Source organism: Rhinoraja longicauda, chromosome 35, assembly GCF_053455715.1.
Source record: "Rhinoraja longicauda isolate Sanriku21f chromosome 35, sRhiLon1.1, whole genome shotgun sequence".
Classification (NCBI taxonomy): Eukaryota; Metazoa; Chordata; class Chondrichthyes; order Rajiformes; family Arhynchobatidae; genus Rhinoraja; species Rhinoraja longicauda.
This window is the reverse complement of record NC_135987.1, coordinates 15,804,685-15,829,163: the sequence shown is the minus strand read 5'-3', so window position 1 is coordinate 15,829,163 and position 24,479 is coordinate 15,804,685. Positions and strand designations below refer to the sequence as shown.

The 24,479-nt window shown below is 41.7% G+C and overlaps 2 protein-coding genes across 9 annotated transcripts in view; one reads left to right on the top strand and one right to left on the bottom strand.

The window, feature by feature from the left end:
- Positions 1-4,976: 4,976 nt before the first annotated feature.
- nudt13 (nudix (nucleoside diphosphate linked moiety X)-type motif 13) lies at positions 4,977-18,877 on the bottom strand. Of its 3 annotated transcripts, none has more exons than XM_078428375.1 (10): positions 18,779-18,877; positions 17,700-17,868; positions 16,719-16,882; positions 14,970-15,109; positions 13,585-13,680; positions 12,122-12,228; positions 10,885-11,010; positions 9,227-9,338; positions 7,075-7,229; positions 4,977-5,487 (listed from the first exon to the last, which is right to left on the bottom strand). In XM_078428375.1, exons 3-10 carry the CDS (start codon positions 16,799-16,801, stop codon positions 5,317-5,319), a joined length of 990 nt encoding a protein of 329 aa, XP_078284501.1. In that variant the 5' UTR covers positions 16,802-16,882; positions 17,700-17,868; positions 18,779-18,877; the 3' UTR covers positions 4,977-5,316. The 3 variants fall into 3 exon arrangements, 2 of the variants coding, with proteins under 2 accessions (XP_078284501.1, XP_078284502.1); XM_078428376.1 differs by having other exon boundaries at positions 18,784-18,841; XR_013549383.1 differs by having other exon boundaries at positions 5,362-5,487; positions 9,147-9,338.
- Positions 18,878-19,155: 278 nt separating this feature from the next.
- Positions 19,156-24,479, top strand: part of p4ha1b (prolyl 4-hydroxylase, alpha polypeptide I b) — a 67,431-nt gene continuing 62,107 nt past the window's right edge. For 5 of the 6 annotated variants that reach the window (XM_078428647.1, XM_078428645.1, XM_078428644.1 and 2 more), the window contains exons 1-2: positions 19,156-19,365; positions 24,019-24,101. The gene's annotated coding sequence lies outside the window, so the exon portion shown is untranslated. The remainder of the gene's footprint in view (positions 19,366-24,018; positions 24,102-24,479) is intronic. The other variant, XM_078428643.1, reaches the window with a different exon arrangement.

Sequence of the window (24,479 nt, the reverse complement as noted above, 5' to 3'; positions counted from 1 at the left end):
ACATTGAATTACCTAACTTTTCCCTTAAATTAGATTGTAATTGATAATAGAAAAAAATACTATTCCCTGGAATTTGATATTTGTTTCTCAATTGAGAAAATGTCAAAAAATTATTTCCTTCGTAGCAATCTCCCATATGTTTAATACCCTTCTGTTCCCAGACTTGTAATATTTGATTATTCCAAGCAAACGGCAGTAATCTATTTTTTACTAATGGAGTTTTAGCTGTTAGAAAAAATCTTTTATCATTAGCTTTAACTGTTTTCAACAATATATTAATTAAATGTTTTAGCAAAGGTGACTCTTGATCCTTAACTAATAGCTTCGCTTCCCATTTATAGATAAATTCTTCAGGGCATAGTTCTTTTATTTTATCCATTTCAATTTTAACCCATGCTGTTTTTCCACCCTCTTGAGGGGGCGTGGCTGCGTTCTGCAGCTGTGGCTCACCGGCAGTCTCTCTGTCTTTTTTTTGTTTTTGTCTTTGTTATCGTTTAAATGTTTCTTTTGATTTATTTTTAACTCTGTATATGTGGGGGGTGGTGGAAACCTTTATTTCTAATCTCCTCCTCAACGGAGATGCGACCTTTACCGTGTTGTGTCTCCGTTCGTGCTACGGCCTAACACCGTGGAGTCGGCGGCCTCCAGCTGGGATCGACCTTGAAGACTCCGGTCGCAGGGCCTGGACTTACCATCTCGGAGGCTTCGGCCGTGGGCCCTGCAGATCGCAACATCTGGAGTTCGCAGGTCCCTGGCTGGCGACCGGCTTTCGGGAGCTCCAGCCGTAGCAGCTTCGACCGCCCCGGAGCGCGAGGCTCGATCGACCCGCTCGCAGGCCCTTCATCGCCCTGCGTGGCCTGACCGCGGCACTTTCCATCGCCCGGTGGGGGCTCAGGACCTTCATCGGCCTGCTCGGCTCGGCCCTGGGACTTTCCATCGCCCGGTGGGGGCTTCAAAAGTCGGGAGCCTCGATCGCCTCGTGGCACCACGGGAGAAGAATGAGGAGGAGATAAGACTTTTCTTTACCTTCCATCACAGTGAGGGTGTGCCTGGAGCAATCACTGTGATGGCTGTTTGTGTTAAAAATTGTAATTGTGTGTCTTGTGTTCTTTATTGTCTACTGCCGGACCCTGATGTGAGAGGACGCTGGCGCTATTTGTTCGCCGCTTCTCCGTCAGGATAGTTTGTCTGTTTGTTTTTATGTCTTGACTGTTTTTGTAAAGCCTCTTTGAGCATTTGGAAAAGCGCTATAAAAAATAAATGTTTATTATTGATAAAAGGATGAAATAAAACTCATTTGTGCTGCCAGATAGTAATTTTTAAAATTTGGTAATTGCAGTCCACCTAATTCAAATTTCCATGTTAATTTTTCCATAGACACTCTTGGCATTTTACCTTTCCAAAGAAAATTTCTCACAGTTTTATTCAATTCTTGAAAAAAATTATTTGGTAAAGGTATAGGCAGTGTTTGAAATAAATACTGTAACCTCGGAAAAATATTCATCTTAATACAGTTCACTCTCCCTAGCAATGTAATTGGAAGATTCATCCATTTCTTCAAGTCCTCCTCAATTTTTTTAATTAGCGGTTTATAATTTAGTTTATACAGATTATTTAACTTATTATCTACTTTAACCCCTAAGTACTTCATGCCTTCTTTTTGCCATTTAAACTGACTTTCTCTTTTACATTGATCATCAGAAAGAGGCATTATTTCAGTTTTATCTTTATTAATTTTATATCCTGATACTTTCCCATATTCTTCCAGTCTGAAATATAATTTTCTTAAGGATTCCAATGGTCTAGTAAGACAAAGTAAAACTTTAAAAAATATTTACTTTAGCGCCTTGCGGAGTTTGGACTCTATGAAAGATGCCATTTTATATTGGGGGAGAAAATGTGTCCGACAGGTAAATTGGGACTGTTCCTGTTTCTTCGTGACTCTTTTGAATTGATGGCCTTGATTTGGAAATACCCCAAATCAAGGCCATCAATTCATAATGTTAAAACTTTCAATTAAAAAAATTGTAGAAAATTTAAGATCATTTGGTCTGTGCTGGTCATAAAAGCATTAAACTTAATCCCACCAACCAACACTAAATTCATTGTTCCCCATGTCACAACCTGTCAGAGTTCTACAGCACAGAAACAGGTCCTTTGGTCCATCTCAGCATGTCAACCGTTTCGTGCATCTACACCATCCCATTTGCCCAGCAAAAATCTCCATCCTTTTATGTCTTGCCTGTTTATGTATCTGTCAAAATTCCATCACATCCTCTGGCAATGACTTTATGATTCAACCACACTGTGTACCAAGCTTTCCCCTCAAATCCTCTTTAAAATTCTTTCATCTCGCCTTAATATACTGCCCCCTTGTCTTTGACACCTGTGTCATTAGAAAAAGATTCTGATTATCTACTCCATTCTTACTATTTCATACATGTCTATCAGATCATCCTTCAGCCTCCTTCGTTACAGGGAAAATAAGCCCAGCCTATCCAATCTTTCCTCATAATGAAAGTCCTCCAATCAAGGCAACATCTTGGTGAATCTCCTCTACTATCCCCAGTGCCACCACACACTATAATGTGGCAACCAGAACTTTGCATCCCATGTATGACCTAACAACTGTTTTGTAAAGTTGCCTTGACTGGCCCTGTTTTTATTTAAGTACATTACCAGATTTCCAACTTGCACACTATCAGGATAGGAACAGTTTTCAGAAACTGAACCCTGTCATAACCTGCAGAGGACCAGTATGTATAAATCTCACATTTTTGGTGCCATCTATATTTTAAATACTTTGCCTACATCAGCCACATGCTTTAAATGAATTATAAAATGTGATGAACAGAACTGTAAGCATTACATTCTGTAGTAACAAATTTATCTTGTGACAAATCATCCACTATAACACACACTGTTGTTGAAACTGTTTCTTGCTTGAGGCTAAAATAAGATCCATATATTATATTTAATACCCAATATTTCCAGCTCTGGTTTACAAAAAATACTTTACAAACAACACAACTCCTTAATTTCATCGCCCAAATGCTGACCCATACAAAGTGATTCAGTTTTCCACTGAGAAATTGAATTCATGGAATTTTTTCATCATAGATCCATTTGCCAGCATATGTCAGAACTGTCACACTGAGATATGGTAAAGCTGGTAATTTTTCAGGCTCCGAAAATGGAACTGCCAATTTTCCAGAATCTATTAAATTTGTACCTGACAGGCCAAATGATTTCCTACTTGAGTCTTCATACTCAAAAGCCCAGACAGCCAAACACAATTTTTTTTTTAAACCATCCCAGAAAAAATTTAAAGTGAAATGCGATCCTGCATAAGATTTATCACCATTTCAGCTCAGGAGAAGATATGTTGATAATTGTCAACTCCTAATTATTTGGAAAAAGGATTGGAACATTAACAGGAGTGAAGGATTTCAGTCATGAAGAGGAAAAAAAAGCTATGATCTTTTTACCTAGAACAGAGATGATTTAGGGAGGATTTTTAAGATATATTTTTTTAAATCATGAATGTAACTTCACTGTTTAAGAGAGCGAGGCAAAAGAATGGAAATTATAGGCCAGTTAGCCGACTCAATGGTTGGCAAGTTTTTAAAGTCCATTATTAAGGTTTTGGGTACTTTGAAGCACATTATAAAGTAGGCTGAAGTAAGCATAGTTGTGTAAAGGGGAGAACTTGCTTGAGAGATCTGGTGGATTTATTTGAAAAAGTGACAAGCAGGAAAGACAGATGCAATCCTGGTTGTTGTGACACACTGTATACTATGATTTTTATGCACCCAACTTAAATGTTAAAATATTGAATGTTCAATTTAGGGCCTGGTATACAGGACATACAAAAGGATATATCATTTACCAAATATTCAAGATTGCATGCCTGCCTTGGGTGTTATCTCATCCTTCACTGATTCAATCTTTAACAGAGGTACCAAACAAAACATTGTTGTGAGATCCTTTTGAAAGTCAATTCTTGATAAAAAATGACTAATTAAATAAAGATGCGGCACGGTGGCGCAGCGGCAGAGTTGCTGCCTTACAGCGAATGCAGCGCTGGAGACTCAGGTTCGATCCTGACTACGGGCGCCGTCTGTATGGAGTTTGTACGTTCTCCCCGTGACCTGCGTGGGTTTTCTCCGAGATCTTCGGTTTCCTCCCACACTCCAAAGACGTACAGGTATGTAGGTTAACTGACTGGGTAAAAAATGTAAAAATTGTCCCTAGTGTGTGTAGGGGATCGCTGGGCGGTGCGGACTCGGTGGGCCGAAAGGTCTGTTTCCGCGCTGTATATATATGAAATATGCAAGGATCTCTGTAATTAACTTTACATGTCTAATTAATCAATGTGTAATTACAGTAATACACAATTTCTCTTGCACAACATTACTAGTCTCGATTAGTTTAGAGATACTTTTTTTTTTAAAGGGACTTTATGAGCATAACCAACTGTTTTAATGAATCAGATTATCTGTGAACAGGATTAATTGAAAATTATGTTTCTAAAAATATGCACTAAAGGTGACGATACCAGCTGGTGTCAAGGAATAAACATTTTTTTAAAAAACACAATCCCACATTTTTCCTTTGGATGACTGATGCAGACTATCAAACAAGGAAGGAGAGGGAAGTGTAGGAAGGAACTGCAGATGCTGGTTTAAACCGAAGATAGCCACAAAAAACTGAATCTCCAAACCAAAAATAGTCTTTTTTCAACACAGGAAGGTTTGGAAAGTTTTTTAAATACTGAAAATCGGGTTCAAATGTATTCAAATTGTTTGAATTTGTGGATCAAACGTTGAAAGCAGAAACAAGTTAAATACCATAGTATTTATTTCACAAAATGCTGGAGTAACTCAGCAGGTCAGGCAGCAGCTCAGGAGAGAAGGAATGGGTGATGTTTCAGACTGAAGAAGGGTCACGACCCGAAACGTCACCCATTCCTTCTCTCCTGAGATGCTGCCTGACCTGCTGAGTTACTCCAGCATTTTGTGAAATAAATACCTTTGATTTGTACCAGCATCTGCAGTTATTTTCTTAAAATACTATAGTATGGTTATTTATTATTAGAAATACACAATTACTTGTCTTCTTCCCTTCACCAGCGCTACAAAGGAGACACAAAAAAATGATATCTATCGTTACAAAGGTCTTCAATGTGGAAAATACCCTGAGCAATGCAGTTTTTCTTTTTGTCTGGCCCACATAAAATACCAAAGTCATGCAAAGAAATAACAACCACACACTATCCAATTTCAACAAATGAGTCACTGCAGGATTTCAAGACAGCTATTGCTTTTGAGTCCATTCTTTGATGAGATGATGTGCTAAAGCCCAGGGTGGTGGGATCCAGAAAGAGACCAATTCTTCCTTGCGAGGCATCTTGCGCTTTAAAACTTCTGCCACCTCTGTGGCATCAAACCAGCGGGCATCCTGAAGCTCAGAGTGGTTGAGCTGAATCTGAAGACATAACAAAATGCTTGTCAATTATATGGAAAATGCTGTGGTGGTAGCAACAAATATCTCTTTGCCAAATGCAGTTGTTTTGCAACTTTACTTAAGCTACTAAAATACTGGACATAGGGATTCATAGCATGTAACAGATTTGAAAGTAGAAAGTGTTACATGTATTCGAGTGAGCTAGTCTGATGTGTTAAGCTGAGGTATAAGAGGTAGTTACCACTTCCTAAGGAAGGAAATAAGGCTTTTGTTCAAAGATTAATTACCCCATATTTATCCTGTCATTGAAGAATGAACTTCCATTTTGCTATGTAAGCCTTTCTAACTATTCATTAACCCAAAACGTTCACTAGGGAAGAGTTTGTAAATTCTATTACAGCATTCCTAAAATATTAAATCACTTTATGGAAATATGAATCACAGCTGGAAACAAATTTTGGTCTTGCCAAAAATGTACACATCGAGAGAACACAGATAAAAGAGATTTAATTCACAATTTCCCTATCTTGTGACTTTCCTGTCAATTCCAAGGGATGATCACATTTTAAGCAGAAAGCAACTTTTCAACATAAATTCTACAACTGAATGGAACTGGTTTAAATGTGTGCATTTTGTCTTATCTTTAAAATTTAGCACCAACAAACTTTGCAGCAAGGAATGTCCTATTTGCACAACATATATATAATGCAGGCCAAAAGTGAAAAACATCTAGTCCTCATGCTAATATTTTTTAAAGATTGATAGACAAAACTTTCCCCCTTGAATCAGAAGGTTTCTGCCTTCACATCCGATGCCCCCCCCACCCCCCCCCCCCCCCCCACACAAACAAGATCCCATGGCACTATTCTGAACAAAAATGATTCTCTTTGATATCTTGCTCCAATATGTATCCATTCACCACCAACATCACTAAATAAGACTGCAAAAGGTTACGTCATCATAACCTGGTCATTTCGTGTTCAAATTGATTATTGGCTTTTCCTAAATTAGCTACATTTTAGCAGTTATTTTAATGATTGTGAGGTACCATAGTCAATCCAAAAGTAATTGAAAGCAATTTGGAAGTGTTCTTGATCTATTATAAAAAGAAATTAAGCTGAGCTTGTGAAATTCCTAGACCGGTAAAAAGGCACGTTATGGCAATCTCAAAACTCAGTGGCAAGATCATTTTATATAACTTGCATTATGGATCAGAGTCTCAATCTAATATGCCATGGATTGGCTGTATCCTAAAACGCCTTCATGTAGCAAATTCTTCCTCTCGGCTGGGCCTCTATGGATTGGCACTAAATGGGGTCAAATTCTTTTCACAAACAGAACACAAAACAGCCTTGACTGGATTGTTCTTGTTATCTACTTGTGGCTGTGTACAGAGCACCACAGATAATGGCACCATAAAGGTTGTCTATTATTTTATTCTGAACCACAGACAGGGCATGTTGAAATGACTCAAACTAACAGTCAAACTTAATAAACCTTCACTGCCAACATTACCATGTTTCTGGTGTGGTCTACCAGAGGGTTGATTTTCAGAAGCATGCTCCTTATCTTTCTGCTCTCCAGGACTAATTTTTGGCAAACATTTACCTTGTTGTGCTTTGGCTGCACCATTGCATGGTATCCAATCATTAGGGAGCTAATGGGAAAGGGCCAGTGTTGAGATGCTGAATAGACCAGCGAGGTCACACGCAAACCAACTTCCTCCGCAACCTCCCGCCGCACTGAGTCTTCCACAGACTCTCCTGGCAGAGGCAAACAGAACAAGAAATAGGATTAGGACATGGAATAGTACAGCACAGGAACATACCCTTTGGCCCACAATGTCCGTGCTGAACTCAATACCAAGTTAAACTAATCTCTGCCTGCAAGTGATCCATATCCCTCCATTTCCCACATATCTGTGTGCCTATCCATAAGCCTCTTAAATACCAATATCGGCGGTGCTGCCTTACAATGCTTGCAGCGCCGGAGACCCAGGTTCGATCCCGACTACGGGTGCTGTTTGTATGGAGTTTACACGTTCTCCCCATGACCGCGTGGGTTTTCTCCGAGATCTTCGGTTTCCTCCAATGACGTACAGAAATGTAGGTAAATTGGTTTGGTATAAGTGTAAATTATCGCTAGTATGTGTCGGATAGTGTTAATGTGCAGGGATCGCTGGTTGGTGCAGACTCGGTGGGCCCAATGGCCTGTTTCCGCGCTGTATCTCTAAACTAAACTAAAAAAATATTGTATCTGATTTCACCACCACCCTTGGCAGTGCAATCCAGGCCCCACCAATTCTGTGTAAAAAAATCTTACCTCAATCAATGTTGCACCTCACTTAAAGGTATGCCTTCTATTTTTTGACATTTCCATCCATGAAAAATGTTGTGAACCTTTCTATTCTGCTAATAATTTTATATACTTTTATCAAGTTTCCCTTCAGCCTCCGAGGCGTCAGAGAAAACATCCTAACTTTATCCAACATCTCTTCATAGCTAATACCCCTAATCTAGGCAGGATTTTAGTAAACCTCTGCACCCTCTCCATACCTCCACATCCCTCATTTAATGCTGGAGAAACAGGCGTGTTGCAAGTTAGTCTTGAAGAGTGAATAACCAATCAATGCTTACTGATGATCGTGGCATTGCCTGTCAGTTGAATGAATTATTTCTGCACTGCATGAAAATGGACTTCAACCCATCTCAGCTACACTCTGCTTACAGAATTACTGGGATATCGGGAGGTGTGCTCGGAAATTGATGTAGCCAGTCTACATACAAGAAAGACTGGCTGTTTGATTTTAATGACCGAGAAATAATGTTAATTGTTTAATTGTTTCCATCTTTCACGCTTCTCATTTTTCCTCCCTTCCCTTCTATCTGAATTTATTTTTCTTTCCTGAACACTTAATTTGGATATGGGAATCAAAAATTATTTCACAATTTGAAGATAAACACTTTTTTCTTGGGGGAGGGTTATATTAAATGTTGTAACAAGCTGGAAGGCATTAATAAACTTGCAGAGCAGAGTAATTTCACAATGGATAAATGAGTGGAGTTGTATTTTGGTTGCCTGAACATACTGCTAAGAAGGAACCAGTCAAAATTTGCTGTTGAGGGATGTTGGGGCAAAATGTACAAATGACTAAACATTAATCAATAAGCTCACAAATAATACCAAACTAAGCATTGGGAAATTTTAAATTTCAATTAATATTGGATTTAGAAGAACAATGCACAACTATGGTGTCCATATAATTAACAAGATGTAGAAACATTGAAAAATATACTAAAACAGAGATATTGCCAGAAATAGAAAAATGTACATAACCAGGACAGGTTAAACAGGCTTGATTCTCATTGAAAAATGTTGGAAGGTCTGAACCTAAAACATCACCTGTCCATGTCCTCCAGGAATGCCGCCTGGCTGACTGAGTTACTCTAGCATTTTGTGTCTTATTGGAATGGATGGGATGAGGCTCCCATTATTGATGCAGACCATTTAGGACAAAAGGCTGTGCGTGTGAGCAATACGTACTAATCTTTCCAGCATACAATTCTGTGCCACAATTTCAAACAAGCTGTCAATCAGTGAAGTCAAACACAGGCAAGACATTGGCACGCAAGCGTGAGGCATCATATATTGCCAACTGCTAAGGTAGTAATTATTCTTACGGGCACATTACAATGCAAATGCTGGGTTCTGTCTGTAATCCTGCACTCCATATAATCAGTCACTGTAAGGAGCTGATTACCAATGTTGCAGAATCCAGCCAGTGCACTGTACATTCCGGGAGGAAATTGTTTCTGACGTGCCAGCAGGCAATGTGCTCCATCAGACACCAACATGAGAACCACAGGAGACATCTGTTGATAATGAATTGGAGGAAGAACTTAGCATTTAAATATAGTTACAAGTAATTGCAATGAATATTTAGAACAGCAGGTGAGCTCACATGGCTAATCACCTACTAATAAACCAGGCATTGGTTAATCAAAAGACCACTGAAGGTATATTGTATAAATCAGGAACACATGGAATTAGGAACAGCCATTTGGCACCTCATGTCTGGTGCACCATTAAATAAGATCATTTGGGATCTTCTACCTCAGCACTACCTTCCTACACTAACTCAGTATCCCTTAATATTTAACTCTATCTCATGACTGAGACTTCTCAGTGCTTTTGGTTGATAAATTTAAAAAAATCATCATCCACAAAATGTCTTCTCATCTAGAGATGTGAATAGTTGACCCCTTATTTTGAGACAGTGAACCCTGGTCCTATATACTCCAGCCAAGTGAAACATCAGGACAGCATTATTCTATCTGACAATTTTGTATATTTCAATGAGATCACAAATTCAAGAAGGAATGGGTCAAGTTGTGTATGTGTGTGGGGTGGTGGTGTGGGTGGGGGGATAGGGGAAACCTTTCTCTTTTAGGTCTCTTCCTCACGGCGCGGGGTGCAGCTCGGCCGCGGGGCTTTCCATCGCCCGGCTCGGCCGCGGGACCTAACATCGCCCGGTGCGGCTCGGCCGCTGGACTTAACAGTGCCCGGTGCGGCTTGGCCGCGGGGCCTTCCATCGCCCGGTGTGGCTCGGCCGCGGGACCTAACATCGCCCGGTGCGGCTCGGCCGCTGGACTTAAAAGTGCCCGGTGCGGCTCGGCCGCGGGACTTTTCATCGCTGGTGCAGCTCGGCCGCGGGACTTAACATCGCCCGGCGCGGCTCGGCCGCGGGGCCTTCCATCGCCCGGCTCGGCCGTGAGACGTTTCAGCGCCCGGTGCGGCTCGGCCGCGGGCCATCCCCTTGCGGGGACTGTGCGGGTCGGTCGGGGACGAGCTGTCTGTCCGTGGGCGTGGGGAAGAGAGTGGAAGTTTTGTTGCCTCCATCACAGTGAGGGGGAGTTTGGAGTTACTGTGATGGATGTTTGTGTTGGGGTCATGTGTCTTGTGTTCTTTTTCTTTTTTGTGTGACTGCTATGTAGTTTCGTTCGGTATCTTGGTACCGAATGACAAATAAAGCTCTGTTGACTGTCTGCTCAACCTGTCCTCATGTGACAAACATACATATTGCCGCAGGAATCAATCCGGTGAACCTCAATCAGAAGAATATCTCTCTTTCAAACGCAATAAATAAGCTATGAAATATAAAGTTAGCTGTGAGCTAATCAGAGCCATCCACAATGATTACCACGTGCAGGAAGGAACTGCAGATGCTGGTTTGCACTGAAGAAAGACACAAAATGTAACTCCAGGCAGCATCTCTGGAGAGAAGGATGGTGACGTTTTGGGCTGAGACTTGAGTCGGAAGAAGGGTCTTGATCTGAAACATCACCCATTCCTTCTCTCCAGAGATGCTGCCTGCCCCGCTGAGTTACTCGAGCATGTTGTATCTGTCACAATGATTACCTGTGGGTAATAGATTGCTTCATCATTGCCACAGACTCGTTTGCTGCCAGACACATTTTTCTGCGTCGGTTTTCCAGTTCTGCTGCAGTAGAGGTGTGTGCTATGCCAGCGGAGAAGAGCCCGTGCCTAAAATACATCACATTATTGTGTCACGTATTCTCCACAAGTTGTCTGATCCAAAAATATAAAGCTCAGAAGACAAAATACAAACTCGAGAGTATCGATCTTAAATTTAAATTGTTAAAATCCTTTGTACCTTTTTCAAAACCTTTTTCACCATCCAACTGCAGAGGCCAGCAAAGGAAAAATAAATGCACTTCTCAATTCATAGTTATGTTCAAAGTCATTAGTTTAGAGATCGGGTGTGGGTGCAGCCGTTAGAACACAGTACTGCACATGAACAGGCCCTCGGCCCACAATGTCTGTGCCAAAAATGATACCAAAGCCATCACTTAACCACTTGCACAGAAGCCATATTCCTCCATGACCTTCCCAAAAGTCTTTTAAATGACGCTAATGTATTTGTTTCCACCAGTGCATTCCAGGCACTTACCACACGGTGTTATTTCAACAGCACATTGCACTGGCTACAGCGCCTGGAGGGCGTTACATAATTTCTGCTGCCTCAAACGCAAGAAGAAGACCACACTGTAAAAAACCTGCTCTGCACATCTCCTTTAAACTTTGCCCCTCTTACCTTAAAGCTACACCCTCTAGTATTTGATTCCATTGAACTTGCATTAATTTAAATGTTTCCATTTTGGTGTGAAAGAAGCAACATTGCTAAATGCAATCCGCAGCAATACAAAAACCAAATCCTATTGAATAAATAAACTGGCTGGTCAGCCATGGTTGAGTTATAGAGTGGAGTAAACACGCGGCTCAATAAAAGAAGTCCTGCCTCTCAATCAGAACGTTTCGGATAAGACACCTCAGATTCTCTTGGAGCAGAGCCTGACTTCAAGCTACAACCGTAATGATTCTGCCATATCAGTTTTTAATAAAGTTCTGAAAGCAACCTAACTCTGAGAAGTATAATAATATTGTAACTAAAAATATACAATCTACATAATAGTCCTGCGTTAATACACACTGTGAGGATGCACACCGACCTCTCCTCCACCACACCTTCCTGTTTCAGCTAGATATCAAAAGTATCTAAATTTGACATTGGCTTGGAAACAATAAGAGATAAATGCTTCTATATTTTTAATATTTGTTGAAGTTTTGCTCTTACCTGGGATAAAACGAATATATCATTTCTGTCTAGGATGGCACCAGCTTTCCAAAATGAAATAAATTTTCCCTTCAGAAGCAATTCCGCCCGGGCCTTTTCAGATTTTCCTTGAACAGACAGGTTAGAACATTGTCAGAGAACAAGAAACTGGAGCAGGAGAAAGTCATTTGGCCCCTTCACTATCCAACGATCACAGTTCAATGCAACTTTCCTGCACTGAGCCCATATCCCTGGGTTCCCATAGCATCCCGAAATCTGTCAATCTCTGCCTTGAATATACTAGGTGATTGAGCTTCCATAGACCTCGTCAATGGGGAATTACAAAAGACATCCCAGCACGGGATGTCTTTTTTTCTCAAACCAACTTCTGCAGTTCCTTGTGTCTCCTTGAGAATTATCTGTATCAGTCCATTTCCTCAACTCTTTCTCTAAGGTCCCGTCATTTGTTCTCTTAAGTATTTACCATTTGAAAGCTACAATGGATCCTGCCCAAGTTACGACAGTGTTCCGTTCCTGTAAACTGTCCGTAACTCAGACAGAATGCAAGTTGGAAAAGCAGCCACCAACCGAGTTCCTGCAAGTCAGAAGATGCCTGCAGACCCACAACAGCCAGCAAATCCACCCAGCCGAAGATAGACACAAAAAGTTGGAGCAACTCAGCGGGACAGGCAGCATCTCTGGAGAGAAGGAATGGGTGACGTTTTGGGTCGAGACCCTTCTTCAGACTTCAGTCTGCGGACGGGTCACAACCCAAAACGTTACCCATTCCTTCTCTCCAGAGATGCTGCCTGTCCCGCTGAGTTGCTCCAGCTTTTTGTGTCTACGGTTTAAACCAGCATCTGCAGTTGCTTCCCACACAAATCCATCCAGCTGATGTCCAAATGCTCATTCATATATATGGACTGTACTTAAGTTGGGTGTTGGTAAACTGGGGAAGACCCATATTCTATATGCTTTTACTACCTGTTCAAGTAATATGTGTGCCTAAATGGGAAAAAGGACAGGTTTGAAGGCATGCAGAATAAGCCTTGATACCAGGACAATATCTACTCCTCCATCATTGTCACAAAAACAGATTAACTTTTCTTTATCATTAAACTGCCTGTGGATGCTTGCAGGCTGCCAGGTGTTCTGCATTCTAACTGTGGAGTACAAGGTTAAAATATTTCACTGGTGCGAAAATGCTTTGTCATATCCTAAGGCAATGTAAGAATGTAAATGAAAAGAACATGTCTTGCTTAATTTTAAATAAACAAAGTGGTTTATCCCATCTCAGGCAATATACATTGCATGCATTATCACAATATGTATGAGGGAGTTCATGAAATATGTTTCTCAATGTAAATCTTTATATGTATTAAACTGAATACATGCGTGTATGATAGTCCAGCTGAGACGTACATGATAATATTTTGTAAGATAGTTGCATCAAGTTGTGTGCAGACCTTTGATAATAATCTTACCTATATCAAGTGCAAACTGTGGCACAAGACTCTCTGTGCAGCCAATTAGCACTGATTCCTCCATCCACTTTTCTGCCTGGTCCAGCTTCTTGAGCTCTGGAACAGAAGATAATCTGCTTCAATACATCAGTTTGTGTAGGAAGAAACTGCAGATGCTGGTTTAAACTGAAGATAGACACAAAAAGCTGGTGTGACTCAGCATCTCTGGAGAGAAGGAATGGGTGATGTTTCGGGTCAAAACCCTTCTTTATTCACACCTCAGTTTGTTTGCTACACTGAAGGAGACAAGCTTTCAGGGTGCTCAGGGTGCGGATAAATCATAGGACAGTCACATTGTCATTGAAAAGAGCATCAAGCTTTTTCCTGCTCCATTCCTGCATTGTAAAGTGCAAGAATTTGTCAATGAATATCCGGTCAGTATGGTCGAACTAGCAGAAAAATAAACTTTGTTTATGTTGCATTTGAGAGTCTATGTATTTGTGTATGGCCTCTGGACTCCTCATCATTATCAACATTACTAAACAGCAGAGCTGTTTGGAAGTATTTTTGTTCAAGTAATTATAATCAATATGCAAATTGGCATCCAAAAAGACTATGTGTAAGAAAATAACTGCAGATGCTGGTACAAATTTCACAAAATGCTGGAGTAACTCAGCAGGCCAGGCAGCATCTCAGGAGAGAAGGAATGGGCGATGTTTCGGGTCGAGACCCTTCTTCAGACTGATGTCAGGGGGGCGGGACAAAGGAAGGATATAGGTGGAGACAGGAAGACAGTGGGAGATCTGGGAAGGGGGAGGGGAAGAGAGGGACAGAGGAACAATCTAAAGTTGGAGAAGTCAACGTTCATACCACTGGGCTGCAAGCTGCCCAGGCGAAATATGAGGTGCTATAAAATTGGAGGAACAGCACCTCATATTTCGCCTGGGCAGCTTGCAGCCCAGTGGTATGAACATTGACTTCTCCAACTTTAGATAGTTCCTCTGTCCCTCTTCCCCTCCCCTTCCCAGATCTCCCACTGTCTTTCTGTCTCCACCTATATCCTTCCTTTGTCCCTCCCCCTGACATCAGTCTGAAGAAGGGTCTCGACCCGAAACGTCGTCCATTCCTTCTCTCCTGAGATGCTGCCTGACCTGCTGAGTTACTCCAGCATTTTGTGAATAAATACCTCCAAAAAGACTATTGTTAGAGGGAAATAACCTATATGGAGAAATTAGGAGGAATGCGCTCTTCTTTAGAACAAGATAAATAACAACTTGTTGAAACGTTTCAACCTAAGTAGATGTGGCTCATGTTTAAGTTGATGTATTCAATCTGTTGGTGACCCTGGGACATCTATTTTCAGCTTCTGCAGCTCCTAGGTGACTACATTTCTCCAGCATTTATACCTGTTGCTGTCACGAATGGTGCTGTGTACTTGTTCTCAATCTTCTGCACAAGAGGCACGAGATCATGAAAGAGCAGGAAGGTTCCGGAGCTGAGAGCCTTGTGGCAGGCTTCATCATCATCTTTCAGCTCAGACAGGTGTCTGCAATAGTGAAATATGACATATGATATTTCATGTAAACGTGATCTACATAATTTCTTCCATCTTTCCATCTTTAGTAAACACGCAGACCATCAGATGCTAACATTTCCCACAGCTCTTTTATATTCTGCACAATGAACCATTATTTGAAGGTTTGCAAGCTTAAAAAGCAACAATCTGCTGGAGGACCTCAGTGAGTCAAACAGTATCTGTGAGTGGAAAGAAATGTTTGGCGTTTCAGGTCAAAACCCTGCATCAAGACTCAAATCGTGGTGCAGAGTTTTGACCCGAAATGATAACCATTCCCCCCCACCCACAGATGCTGCTCAACTTGCTGAGTTCCTTCAACAGATTGATTGTTGCTCCAGATTCCAGTGCCTGCAGTCACTAGCCTCTCTGTTGTCAAGTCAAGGGATGACTTGTAACCAAGTCGCAGCGGAGCAACAAATTAGCCCGATGCTTCACATAGCAACAAGTGTCAACATTTCAGGTCATAAGTGATAGGAGCAGAATTAGGCCATTCGGCACATCAAGTCTACTCCGCCATTCAATCATGGCTGATCTATCTCTCCCGCCTAACCCCATTCTCATGCCTTCTCCCCATAACCCCTGACACCTGTACTAATCAATAATCTATCTATGGTTTAAAAATATCCATTGACTCATCCTCCACAGCCTTTTGTGGCAAGGAATTCCACAGATTCACCACCCTCTGACTAAAGAAAATCACCTCTTTCCTAAGGGAACGTCCTTTAATTCTGAGGCTGGGACCTCTAGTCCTAGAATCCCACACTAGTGGAAATATCCTCTCCACATCCACTCTATCCAACCATGCCTTTCACTATTCGAGATGTTTCAATGAGGTCCCCCCCCCCCCCCTTCTTCTACACTCCAGTAAGTACAGGCCAAGTGCCGTCAAATGCTCATCATGTTAATCCACTCATTCCTGGGATCATTCTTGTAAACCTCCTCTGGACCCTCTCCAGGGCCAGCACATCCTTCCTCAGATATGGTGCTCAAAAGGGTAGTTATTAAATTTGTTTCCATCTGAGAGTTTTAAGTGTCCGATGTGAAATTGTATGGCAATGAATAATTATTTAATAGTAAGAGGATATTCTTACTCATTATAACTGAGGAAGCCAATTGGACCCAATTGGATCCACGTTGTCTCATAGAAATATACACGTATTCTCTCACACATGCCCATCTTTGATTCCTTTGACACCCAACTACACTAGAGTTAATCTACAGTAGCCATTTCACCTTCTGGTATGTCTTTGAAATGTGGGAGGAAACCAGAGCAGCCGGGGAAAACCCACGAGGTCACAGAGAGAATGTGTAAACTCCACACATTTATTACACAAATGGAAGTTTGGCCTGAGTGGCAAATGGAAATCTCTTGAAATTGGCAATGACAGTTTTGGTGCCTGTGTTATCAATTTTAATTTGCATTTGTCATGTACTTTGCTTGATATGCAGAACTATACAAAATATGGAACATTACTTTTAGTCAAAGAATGATGTTCCATATTTTGTTACCTCAAACGTGAAGGGGTCAAACATTAGTACAAGATGTGACTGAATAGATGCACTAGGATATAAAACTTACCGGATCCGATTGACATAATTTGAAATCATTCTGCAGGATAACTGCAGTGCCGGTGGGTTGAAATTCCTCAAAAAGAAATGCATCACATTTGATTTTCAAATTCAGCTTGTAGAATTTGACTAAACCTAGTCAATCTATTCTGGGCGCTCAAAGAGTAACAGAACCTGTCGGAGAGAGAATCGAGTTACACCCGAAGTACATCCAACCCTGTACGCATTAAATAAGAGAACATAGACAGGCAGGGGCAGTGGTACAATCAGCTAATATCTCACCTGCCTTTGGTGGCTTGGCTCAGAAGAACTCAGAAATGAAATTAATCACTAAGCTTCCCCATCCCCGAAGTTTATTGATGAAAATATGTTGGTGCAAATTAAAAACAATTCTCTTTACAGCTCTGAGTTATAAATTCTGCAATACCCTAAGTCCAAAACTGTAGGAGTATCTTCAGTCGGGGACCAATTATTCAACAACTGACTCATCACCGCCTACTTAAATTGAATTGAATTGGATTGAATTGAATAAATTTTATTAGCCAAGTATGTATACATACAAGGAATTTGCCTTGGTGCTTTGCTCGCAAGAAACAACACGATATACAGTCGACAATTAAAAATAAAACATTATAATTTAAACATGTAAAGAATTAAATAAAATACCAGAGCAAAAGGAGGCTACAGACTTTTGGCTTAGAGGATAAATACTGGTCTTAGTCATCGAATTATACAGAAACAGGTCCTTCAGCCCAAATCATTTATGCTGACCCGAGATGTCCAGCTGGGCTAGTCCCATTGCCACCTTGCTTAAACACCCACACATCACTTAAAAACAAAACACTTTGGTTTTCTTGGATACTTGCTCCAAGTATTTCAGACATTTTTAAAACACCAGCATTTAGCTTCATTTTGTTGATTTTTGCAGACTTACGACATTCCAGTGGTAAATTATTCCTACCGGTACCTAAGGAAAGCTGTGGAAGCATACCTTCCTGGTTATGGCATCATTTAACGTTGTGAATTTCAAGGAAACTTCTGACATTAATGGAAATGGGGCGAGTGTTGCAAGTTTCAGATCTGTAGTCGGTGTGCACAATTGGAGGATGTTGTATTTATCATTCTGTCAGATTCATACCAGAACCGTAAGTGCAGCAGTTCTACAAAAAATAATTGAAAAAGACAAACAGCTAAAAAATAGATATTTTACAATTGTTTCTCTCAATCCATTAAAATATAATAAAGAATAGTCAGTCTTCACAAGTAACAATTTTGGACTGAGATGCTGCCCTGACACAACTTTTAAGAACGGTACAGCAGCAAAAGGAAGGGAGAGAGAACAAGTGTAGAATTTCAGCACATACAGGTACGGAAGAGACAACATGTGTTACTTTCCAAAGAGGTTCTAGTTTGGCTATGGCTAATCATTTTGTATGTTCTCTCCATATATGGTGGTTGGTGCAACTGATTTTGTGATCTGTGATCCTGTTGATTAGGCAATACCAATCCATGATCTTTGTTGCAACTCCTGCCCACCTTCTTTAATAGTTTCTGGAATTCTGTGGAATTCTCTGCCTCAGAAGGCAGTGGAATCTGTGGAATTCTCTGCCTCAGAAGGCAGTGGAGGCCAGTTCTTTGAATGCATTCAAGAGAGAGCTAGATAGAGCTCTTAAGGGTAGCGGAGTCAGGGGGTATGGGGAGAAGGCAGGAACGGGGTACTGATTGAGAATGATCAGCCATGATCACAGTGAATGGTGGTGCTGGCTCGAAGGGCCGAATGGCCTCCTCCTGCACATATTGTCTATTTACAATTCGCAGGCCATTGCTTCCATTGTTGGGGATGACCAGATTTTACATGGTGTTGCTGGAGATGATCTGCAGATGCAGATTGAGCAACAGGGTAGTTGAAGAAGGGTCTCGACCCGAAACGTCACCCATTCCTTCTCTCCTGAGATGCTGCCTGACCTGCTGAGTTACTCCAGCATTCTGTGTGCAACAGGGAGATCAGACAGTGGGTTTAGGGGGGCTGAGCCTGCGCTTGGTCTCGCCGATATCTGTCGTTATTCGTACCTTACACTTCCTTATCTCTGTGTGTCTGTCTCCCCTAACTTTCAGTCAGAAGAAGGGCCTCCACCCGCAACCTCAATCATCTGAGAGGGTGGGCCGGACTGCGGCTGCGCAGCCAGACGCAGGTCCGCCAGACGCAGCGCCCCCCACCGGTCGGAGGAGCAGCGCTGGCAGCGATCGGCGGTCCGCCGGACGCAACGCCCCCCACCGGTCGGAGGAGCGGAGGCGCAGCGCTGGGAGCGATCGGCGATCCGCCAGACGCAGCGCCCCCCACCGGTCGGAGGACCGATCGGCGATCGGCGCGGAGTGTGCGAAACCTCACGTATCCGACTGAGAGAGACGGAGGGGTGCGGCCTAGGCAAGCTGAAACAAAGCGAGAGTCTAGACGGCGAGCCTGAGGCTGAGGGGGCGGTGATGGAGGGCAAGGCCCGCCTCTGGGTAGTGGAATGACAGTCATGAAGCGGCGGGGCCCGTCTCAGTTTTCCCTCGCTCAGAGGAAGCGAGCGTAGTTGTTTGTGTGTGAAAACTAGAAGAAGTTAGGGAGAAGGATTGAGCCTCGCTGTCCGCACGGCCGGGCAAGGAAGGTCTAGGTACGATTTACTGGAACTTTCTAACCTGCGTTACACATAATTATCCAAGTATTTCACTCAGTGCAAATGTTTAAACAGCCGTGTCAATATTTATACAACTTTTAAATTCCGCTTCATTTCTTTTGCAGTCCACACTAATTGGAAGTTTGCGTTCGTGCTATAAAATGTGTGTCGGTATTGACCCAGTGGATTTGCCAAATTGCACACAGCAAGATCACATAGAATCAGACATGAGATGATTAACCGGCGAATCTGTTCTTGATGGAAAGGTGTTGATCGGGGCATTATCTTCATCGTATCCTGGGTGGGGTGTTTCTAAAGCACGCATTAAATGCAAGATTTTAACTTCTGAAAAGTTAAAAGTTGTTTAACTTTTCAAATAACAAGGTATCCTGAATAAATCAAGGCTGTTCAGTTACTTTGTAGACAAATCGCAATAACCAAAAGGCTCCCGACCAAGACAAAGAGAAGCGTGCATTCACATTTTTTTTAAATAAAGAAAAATACTTAAATCTATATATTATGCCAATTAGTCTTTTTATTGGGAATCTCTCAAAGTCTTCAAAAGCCGGGGAGTATGTTTGTAGTGTAGTCACTGCAATGGTGAGAAACGGCAGTAATTTCATCCAATTTCACGCCCTCGTACACCAATGAGATAACCATCTGATAATCTGTCTTTAAAACTATCCGATTTAATTATTGGCTAGGGCAATGGGGAAAGCATTCCACCAGTTCACTGTCCATCTGAGAGAGAAGATTGAACACTTCCTCTGAAAGATGGTACAACTCAATATGTTTATTTCGCTCTCTCTCCGTCTCTCGCCCACCCTAGTTTTCTTACTGATTAATTTTACTGTTTGTATGCCTCGTTGTTAGCTTCCCCTCATCCAACAATTTCCTTGAGCATTGGCTCCTTTGATCTGTCCTTTTCACACCTTACATGTTCTTTACGCTTCCATATCATGATTCCCTCTCCCCTGACACTCAATCAGAAGAAGGGTCAGGACCCGAAATGTCACTGATTCCTTCTCTCCAGAGATGCTGCCTGTCCCGCTGAGTTACTCCAGCATTTTAATAATAATAATAATAATAATAATAATATTCATTTATTGTCATTGCAACGAGTACAACGAAATTTAAAAATAGCCAATCCTGATGGTGCGTACAAACATATATGCAATAAATGCAAAAACAAATAAATACATAAATACAATTAAATACAATTATATTAAGTACAAGATTTTTTAACGGTGTTGCCTAGTGCAAAGGTAGTGTTCAGTTCTCGTATGGCCCTGGGGTAAAAACTGTTCTTAAGTCTGTTTGTTCGGGATTTGATCGACCTGAAACGTCGACCAGAGGGCAGGTGAACAAACAGACGGTGGCCGGGGTGGGATGGATCTTTTATTATTTTGCCTGCTCTACTGAGGCAGCGTAGGCTGAACAGGTGCTCCAGGGAGGGCAGTGAGCAGCCGATGATCTTCTGGGCCGTCGTGATGACCCTCTGAAGGGCCTTCCTGTCCTTTTCTGAGCAGCTGGCATACCATGTGGTTATACAGTATGCCAGCACACTCTCGATGGAGCAGCGATAGAAGGACAACATGAGCTTCTCCTGCAGGTTGGTTTTCCTGAGGATCCTCAGGAAGTGGAGTCTCTGCTGTGCCTTCTTTACTGTGGTGATGGTGTTGGTAGACCAGGTAAGATCCTCTGCGATGTGCGTACCCAGGAACCTGAAAGCTGGTACCCTTTCCACACAGACCCCATTGATGTAGAGTGGGTCGTAATCTCCACTGGTTTTTCTAAAGTCAATTATAAGTTCCTTTGTTTTGGAGGAGTTCAGGACCAGATTGTTCACTGAACACCATGCTGCCAGCCTTTGGATTTCATCCCTATAGGCTGTCTCATCTCCTTCTGAGATGAGTCCAACCACAGTCGTGTCATCCGCGAACTTGATGATGGTGTTGGTGGGATGGGTGGGGGCGCAGTCGTGAGTGTAGAGGGAGTAAAGGATGGGGCTCAACACACAGCCCTGTGGTGAGCCGGTGCTCAGTGTAATGGTGGAGGAGAGGTGAGGGCCTATTTTGACGGTCTGGGGGCGGTTGGTCAGGAAGTCCTTGATCCATTGGCAGATGGTTTGGGAAAATCCAAGGTCGGAAAGTTTGGTGACCAGTCTGCTCGGGATGACCGTGTTAAAGGCAGAGCTGAAGTCGAGGAAGAGCATCCTCACATAGCTCCCCTGGTGTTCAAGGTGGGTCAGTGCAGTGTGAAGAGCAGTGTCCTATCTTCGGTTTAAACCACCGTCTGCAGTTCCTTCCTACACATGTTGTATACGAGTGCCAGTTTATAATCTTTGGATCCCATGGATGGTACTGCCTTAGTGCCAGTGACCCGGGGGCGATCCTGACCACAATTGCTGACTGTGCGGAGTTTGTACGTTCTCCCCGTGGGTTTCCTCCGGGTGTTCCAGTTTCCTCCCACCTCGGTTTACTCCAAAGTTGTTCAGGTTTGTAGGTTAATTGGCTTCAGTAAAATTGTCCTTGGTGTGTGTAGGACAGTGTTAGTGTACGGAGTTCGCTGATCAAGATGGCCGCGCCGTTGTGTTTGGCTGCCTGCCACTGTATGTTTCTTTTTTTTCCTAGTCAGATGTGCAGCACTTTGGTCAACGTGGGTTGTTTTTAAATGTGCTATACAAATAAATTGACTTGACTTGATCAGCATTGATTCGGTGGGCCGAAGGGCCTGTATCTCTAACCTAACCAAAACCATTTAACTCATGGTAATACAATGTGGAGAATAGTATTAATGTGTCATGCTAATCAAATGATACTGCTCTTCAGTCACATGGCTATATGAGTTTTTACAGATGAAAAAATAAAATTTAAGCCTATAAATTTTAAGCCTAGAATGTTTTATTTCTGATTTATACTGTTAGCTTATTTCCACTGTGGCAGAGAAATGTATAATATTTGGCTTAATTGTTCATATTCAGGGCCAAAATTTACTTTTTTTTCCTTGCCTCTCTTGAACTAACTGTGGATGTTGATTAAGAAAAAGGTCATCTCGTTTTCAATCAGATTTTAGTTGAGACAGGACTGATAACCTGGTCCTTGTAGTGAGTTCCAGGTAGATAGTTAAGTAGCAATATTTCTACCAGGTGGATAGTTAAGTAGCAATGTATTTCATCGATGATTACGTGCCAGCATTCTTGGTGCTTTGTGCACGTAACAAATAGGCTCTGCAAAAAATGAATCGTGGAAATGTGGCCCAATTGTTGCCTGGAGTTTTGTTTAAAAAGAAGTAACTGAAAGTTTACAAAAATACTCAGCCCTTTTTTCCCCCCATCACAAAATACTGTAAAATTAATTAGAAATATCACTGATTAAAATTCCCATTTTATTTTTTAATGTTGTGAAGGCTCAACTTGTTACTCCCAACCTCATCGTCCCTTAGACGTAAAGCACAGAAACAAGTCAGGTAGTCCAACAGTACTTTGCTGGTGTTTATGAATCACATGAGTTTCTTTCCGCTTAATTTCAACCACCCAACATAATATTGTTTTCATAGAGTCTTACAGCGTAGATACAGGCCCTTGGTCCCAACTTGCCCAAACCGGTCAATATGTCCCATTTACACTAGTCCCTGCCTGCATTTGGCCCTTATCTCTCTAAACCTGGCCTTTCCATGTACCTGTCTAAATGTTTCTTGAACGTTGTGATAGTACCTGCCTTCACTACCTCCTCTGGTAGCTCGTTCCGTAGACCTACCATCCTTTTTCATGAAAAAGTTACCCCTCAGGTTCCTAGTAAATCTTTCCCCCTTCACTTTAAACCTATGTCCACTAGTTCTCGATTCCCCTACTCTGGGCAAGACACTCTGTGCGTCTACCTGATCTGTTCCCCTCGTGATTTTGTACATTTTGTCATGATTTTCTCTCTTATCTGGTTTCAGTGGCATTTATTCTTTTAGTATCTGCCACTTTTCTTTGGTAACAAAGGTTGCAAGGTGCAATTATCACATTGCCAATCAAGCAGGTTTGTATCTGCAGTTGTGAGAATAGGAAAAGTAAGAGGTGAACAAATGTATTTTGAGATGAGTATTCCATCAGATCCACCCTGTGGCAAACAACTGAGTGAAATGTCATGGGAGATTGGTCAGAAGAATAAATTATGTATTGATTTTGCCTGGTTTTATGAGGCTGTATACAGCTTTTCTGGGGGGAAATGCATAGGTACAGAATCAACCCATTCCTGACCTGAAACCTATTCAGGGAGGCCTAACGTTAGAGGCCATCTATGTGGCCTGAAGTTGAGGGAGATTGGCCTTACCTATACTTGAAGGGATTATTTTCTGGTTTGGTTTGTTTTAATTTATTGTGCCTCAAGACTTAGAAAGGGTTACTTTAATTCATTGGGGGATAGTTTTTAAATGGAAATTCTAAAGTTACTACTGACAGTGTGAGGTATTTAAAACCAAAGAATTGAAAACATTTCCCTTATGTGCCCCACAAAAGTTAAATACATAAAAAGAAACTCCTGCTGTTCATCCAGTCTGCCAAGAAAGCTAAGCATAACCCAATTAATAATCTGGTAATAGGATTTTCCTTAACTTTTACATGGCAATAATCTAATTTTGCAATCATCTCTCCATATAAACAAGGTTCTGCATTTGCACTCGACTTTTCCCAAGCTCCGAGGAGGTTTCCAAATATATTTTGGAAGGTGGAGAAGATTTTAAAAAATGTAAGTATACGTGCATTCTTGGGTAGTAGTCATGGAATATTGAGAGATCATCTTGCAACATCGAGACTTTCCTTCTTTAAGTAAAATCTATCTCTTTACAATTTTGGAATAAATCCCAGAAAATATATTTGGCCTCAGCCTCTTCCTAAATTAACAACTCGAGCAAGCCGAGACTATAGAATATTATAGCCTAACCTTGTCTCACGGAGCATCCCCACTAGTTAGCACATGTAATTAAAAACACGATAGATGAGGCAAGCCATGATTTTTTAATGTTTGTATGTTATGTTTTTTTATGTTTGTTTTTATATGTTTTTAGGTTTGAAAGTACCCATCATGTGCTGGAATACTCGTGATGAAATTCATCATGGATTTACA

Bases quoted from the DNA above. Each gene is read 5' to 3' on its own strand.
- nudt13 (XM_078428375.1), bottom strand. From the start codon at position 16,801: ATGCATTTCTTTTTGAGGAATTTCAACCCACCGGCACTGCAGTTATCC. The intron at 13,681-14,969 runs GTATAAATGCTG...CTTCTGTTCCAG, and splicing joins ACCATTCGTGACAGCAACAG to AGCTCAAGAAGCTGGACCAG. The intron at 11,011-12,121 runs GTAAGAGCAAAA...GATGTATTTTAG, and splicing joins ATATATTCGTTTTATCCCAG to GCACGGGCTCTTCTCCGCTG.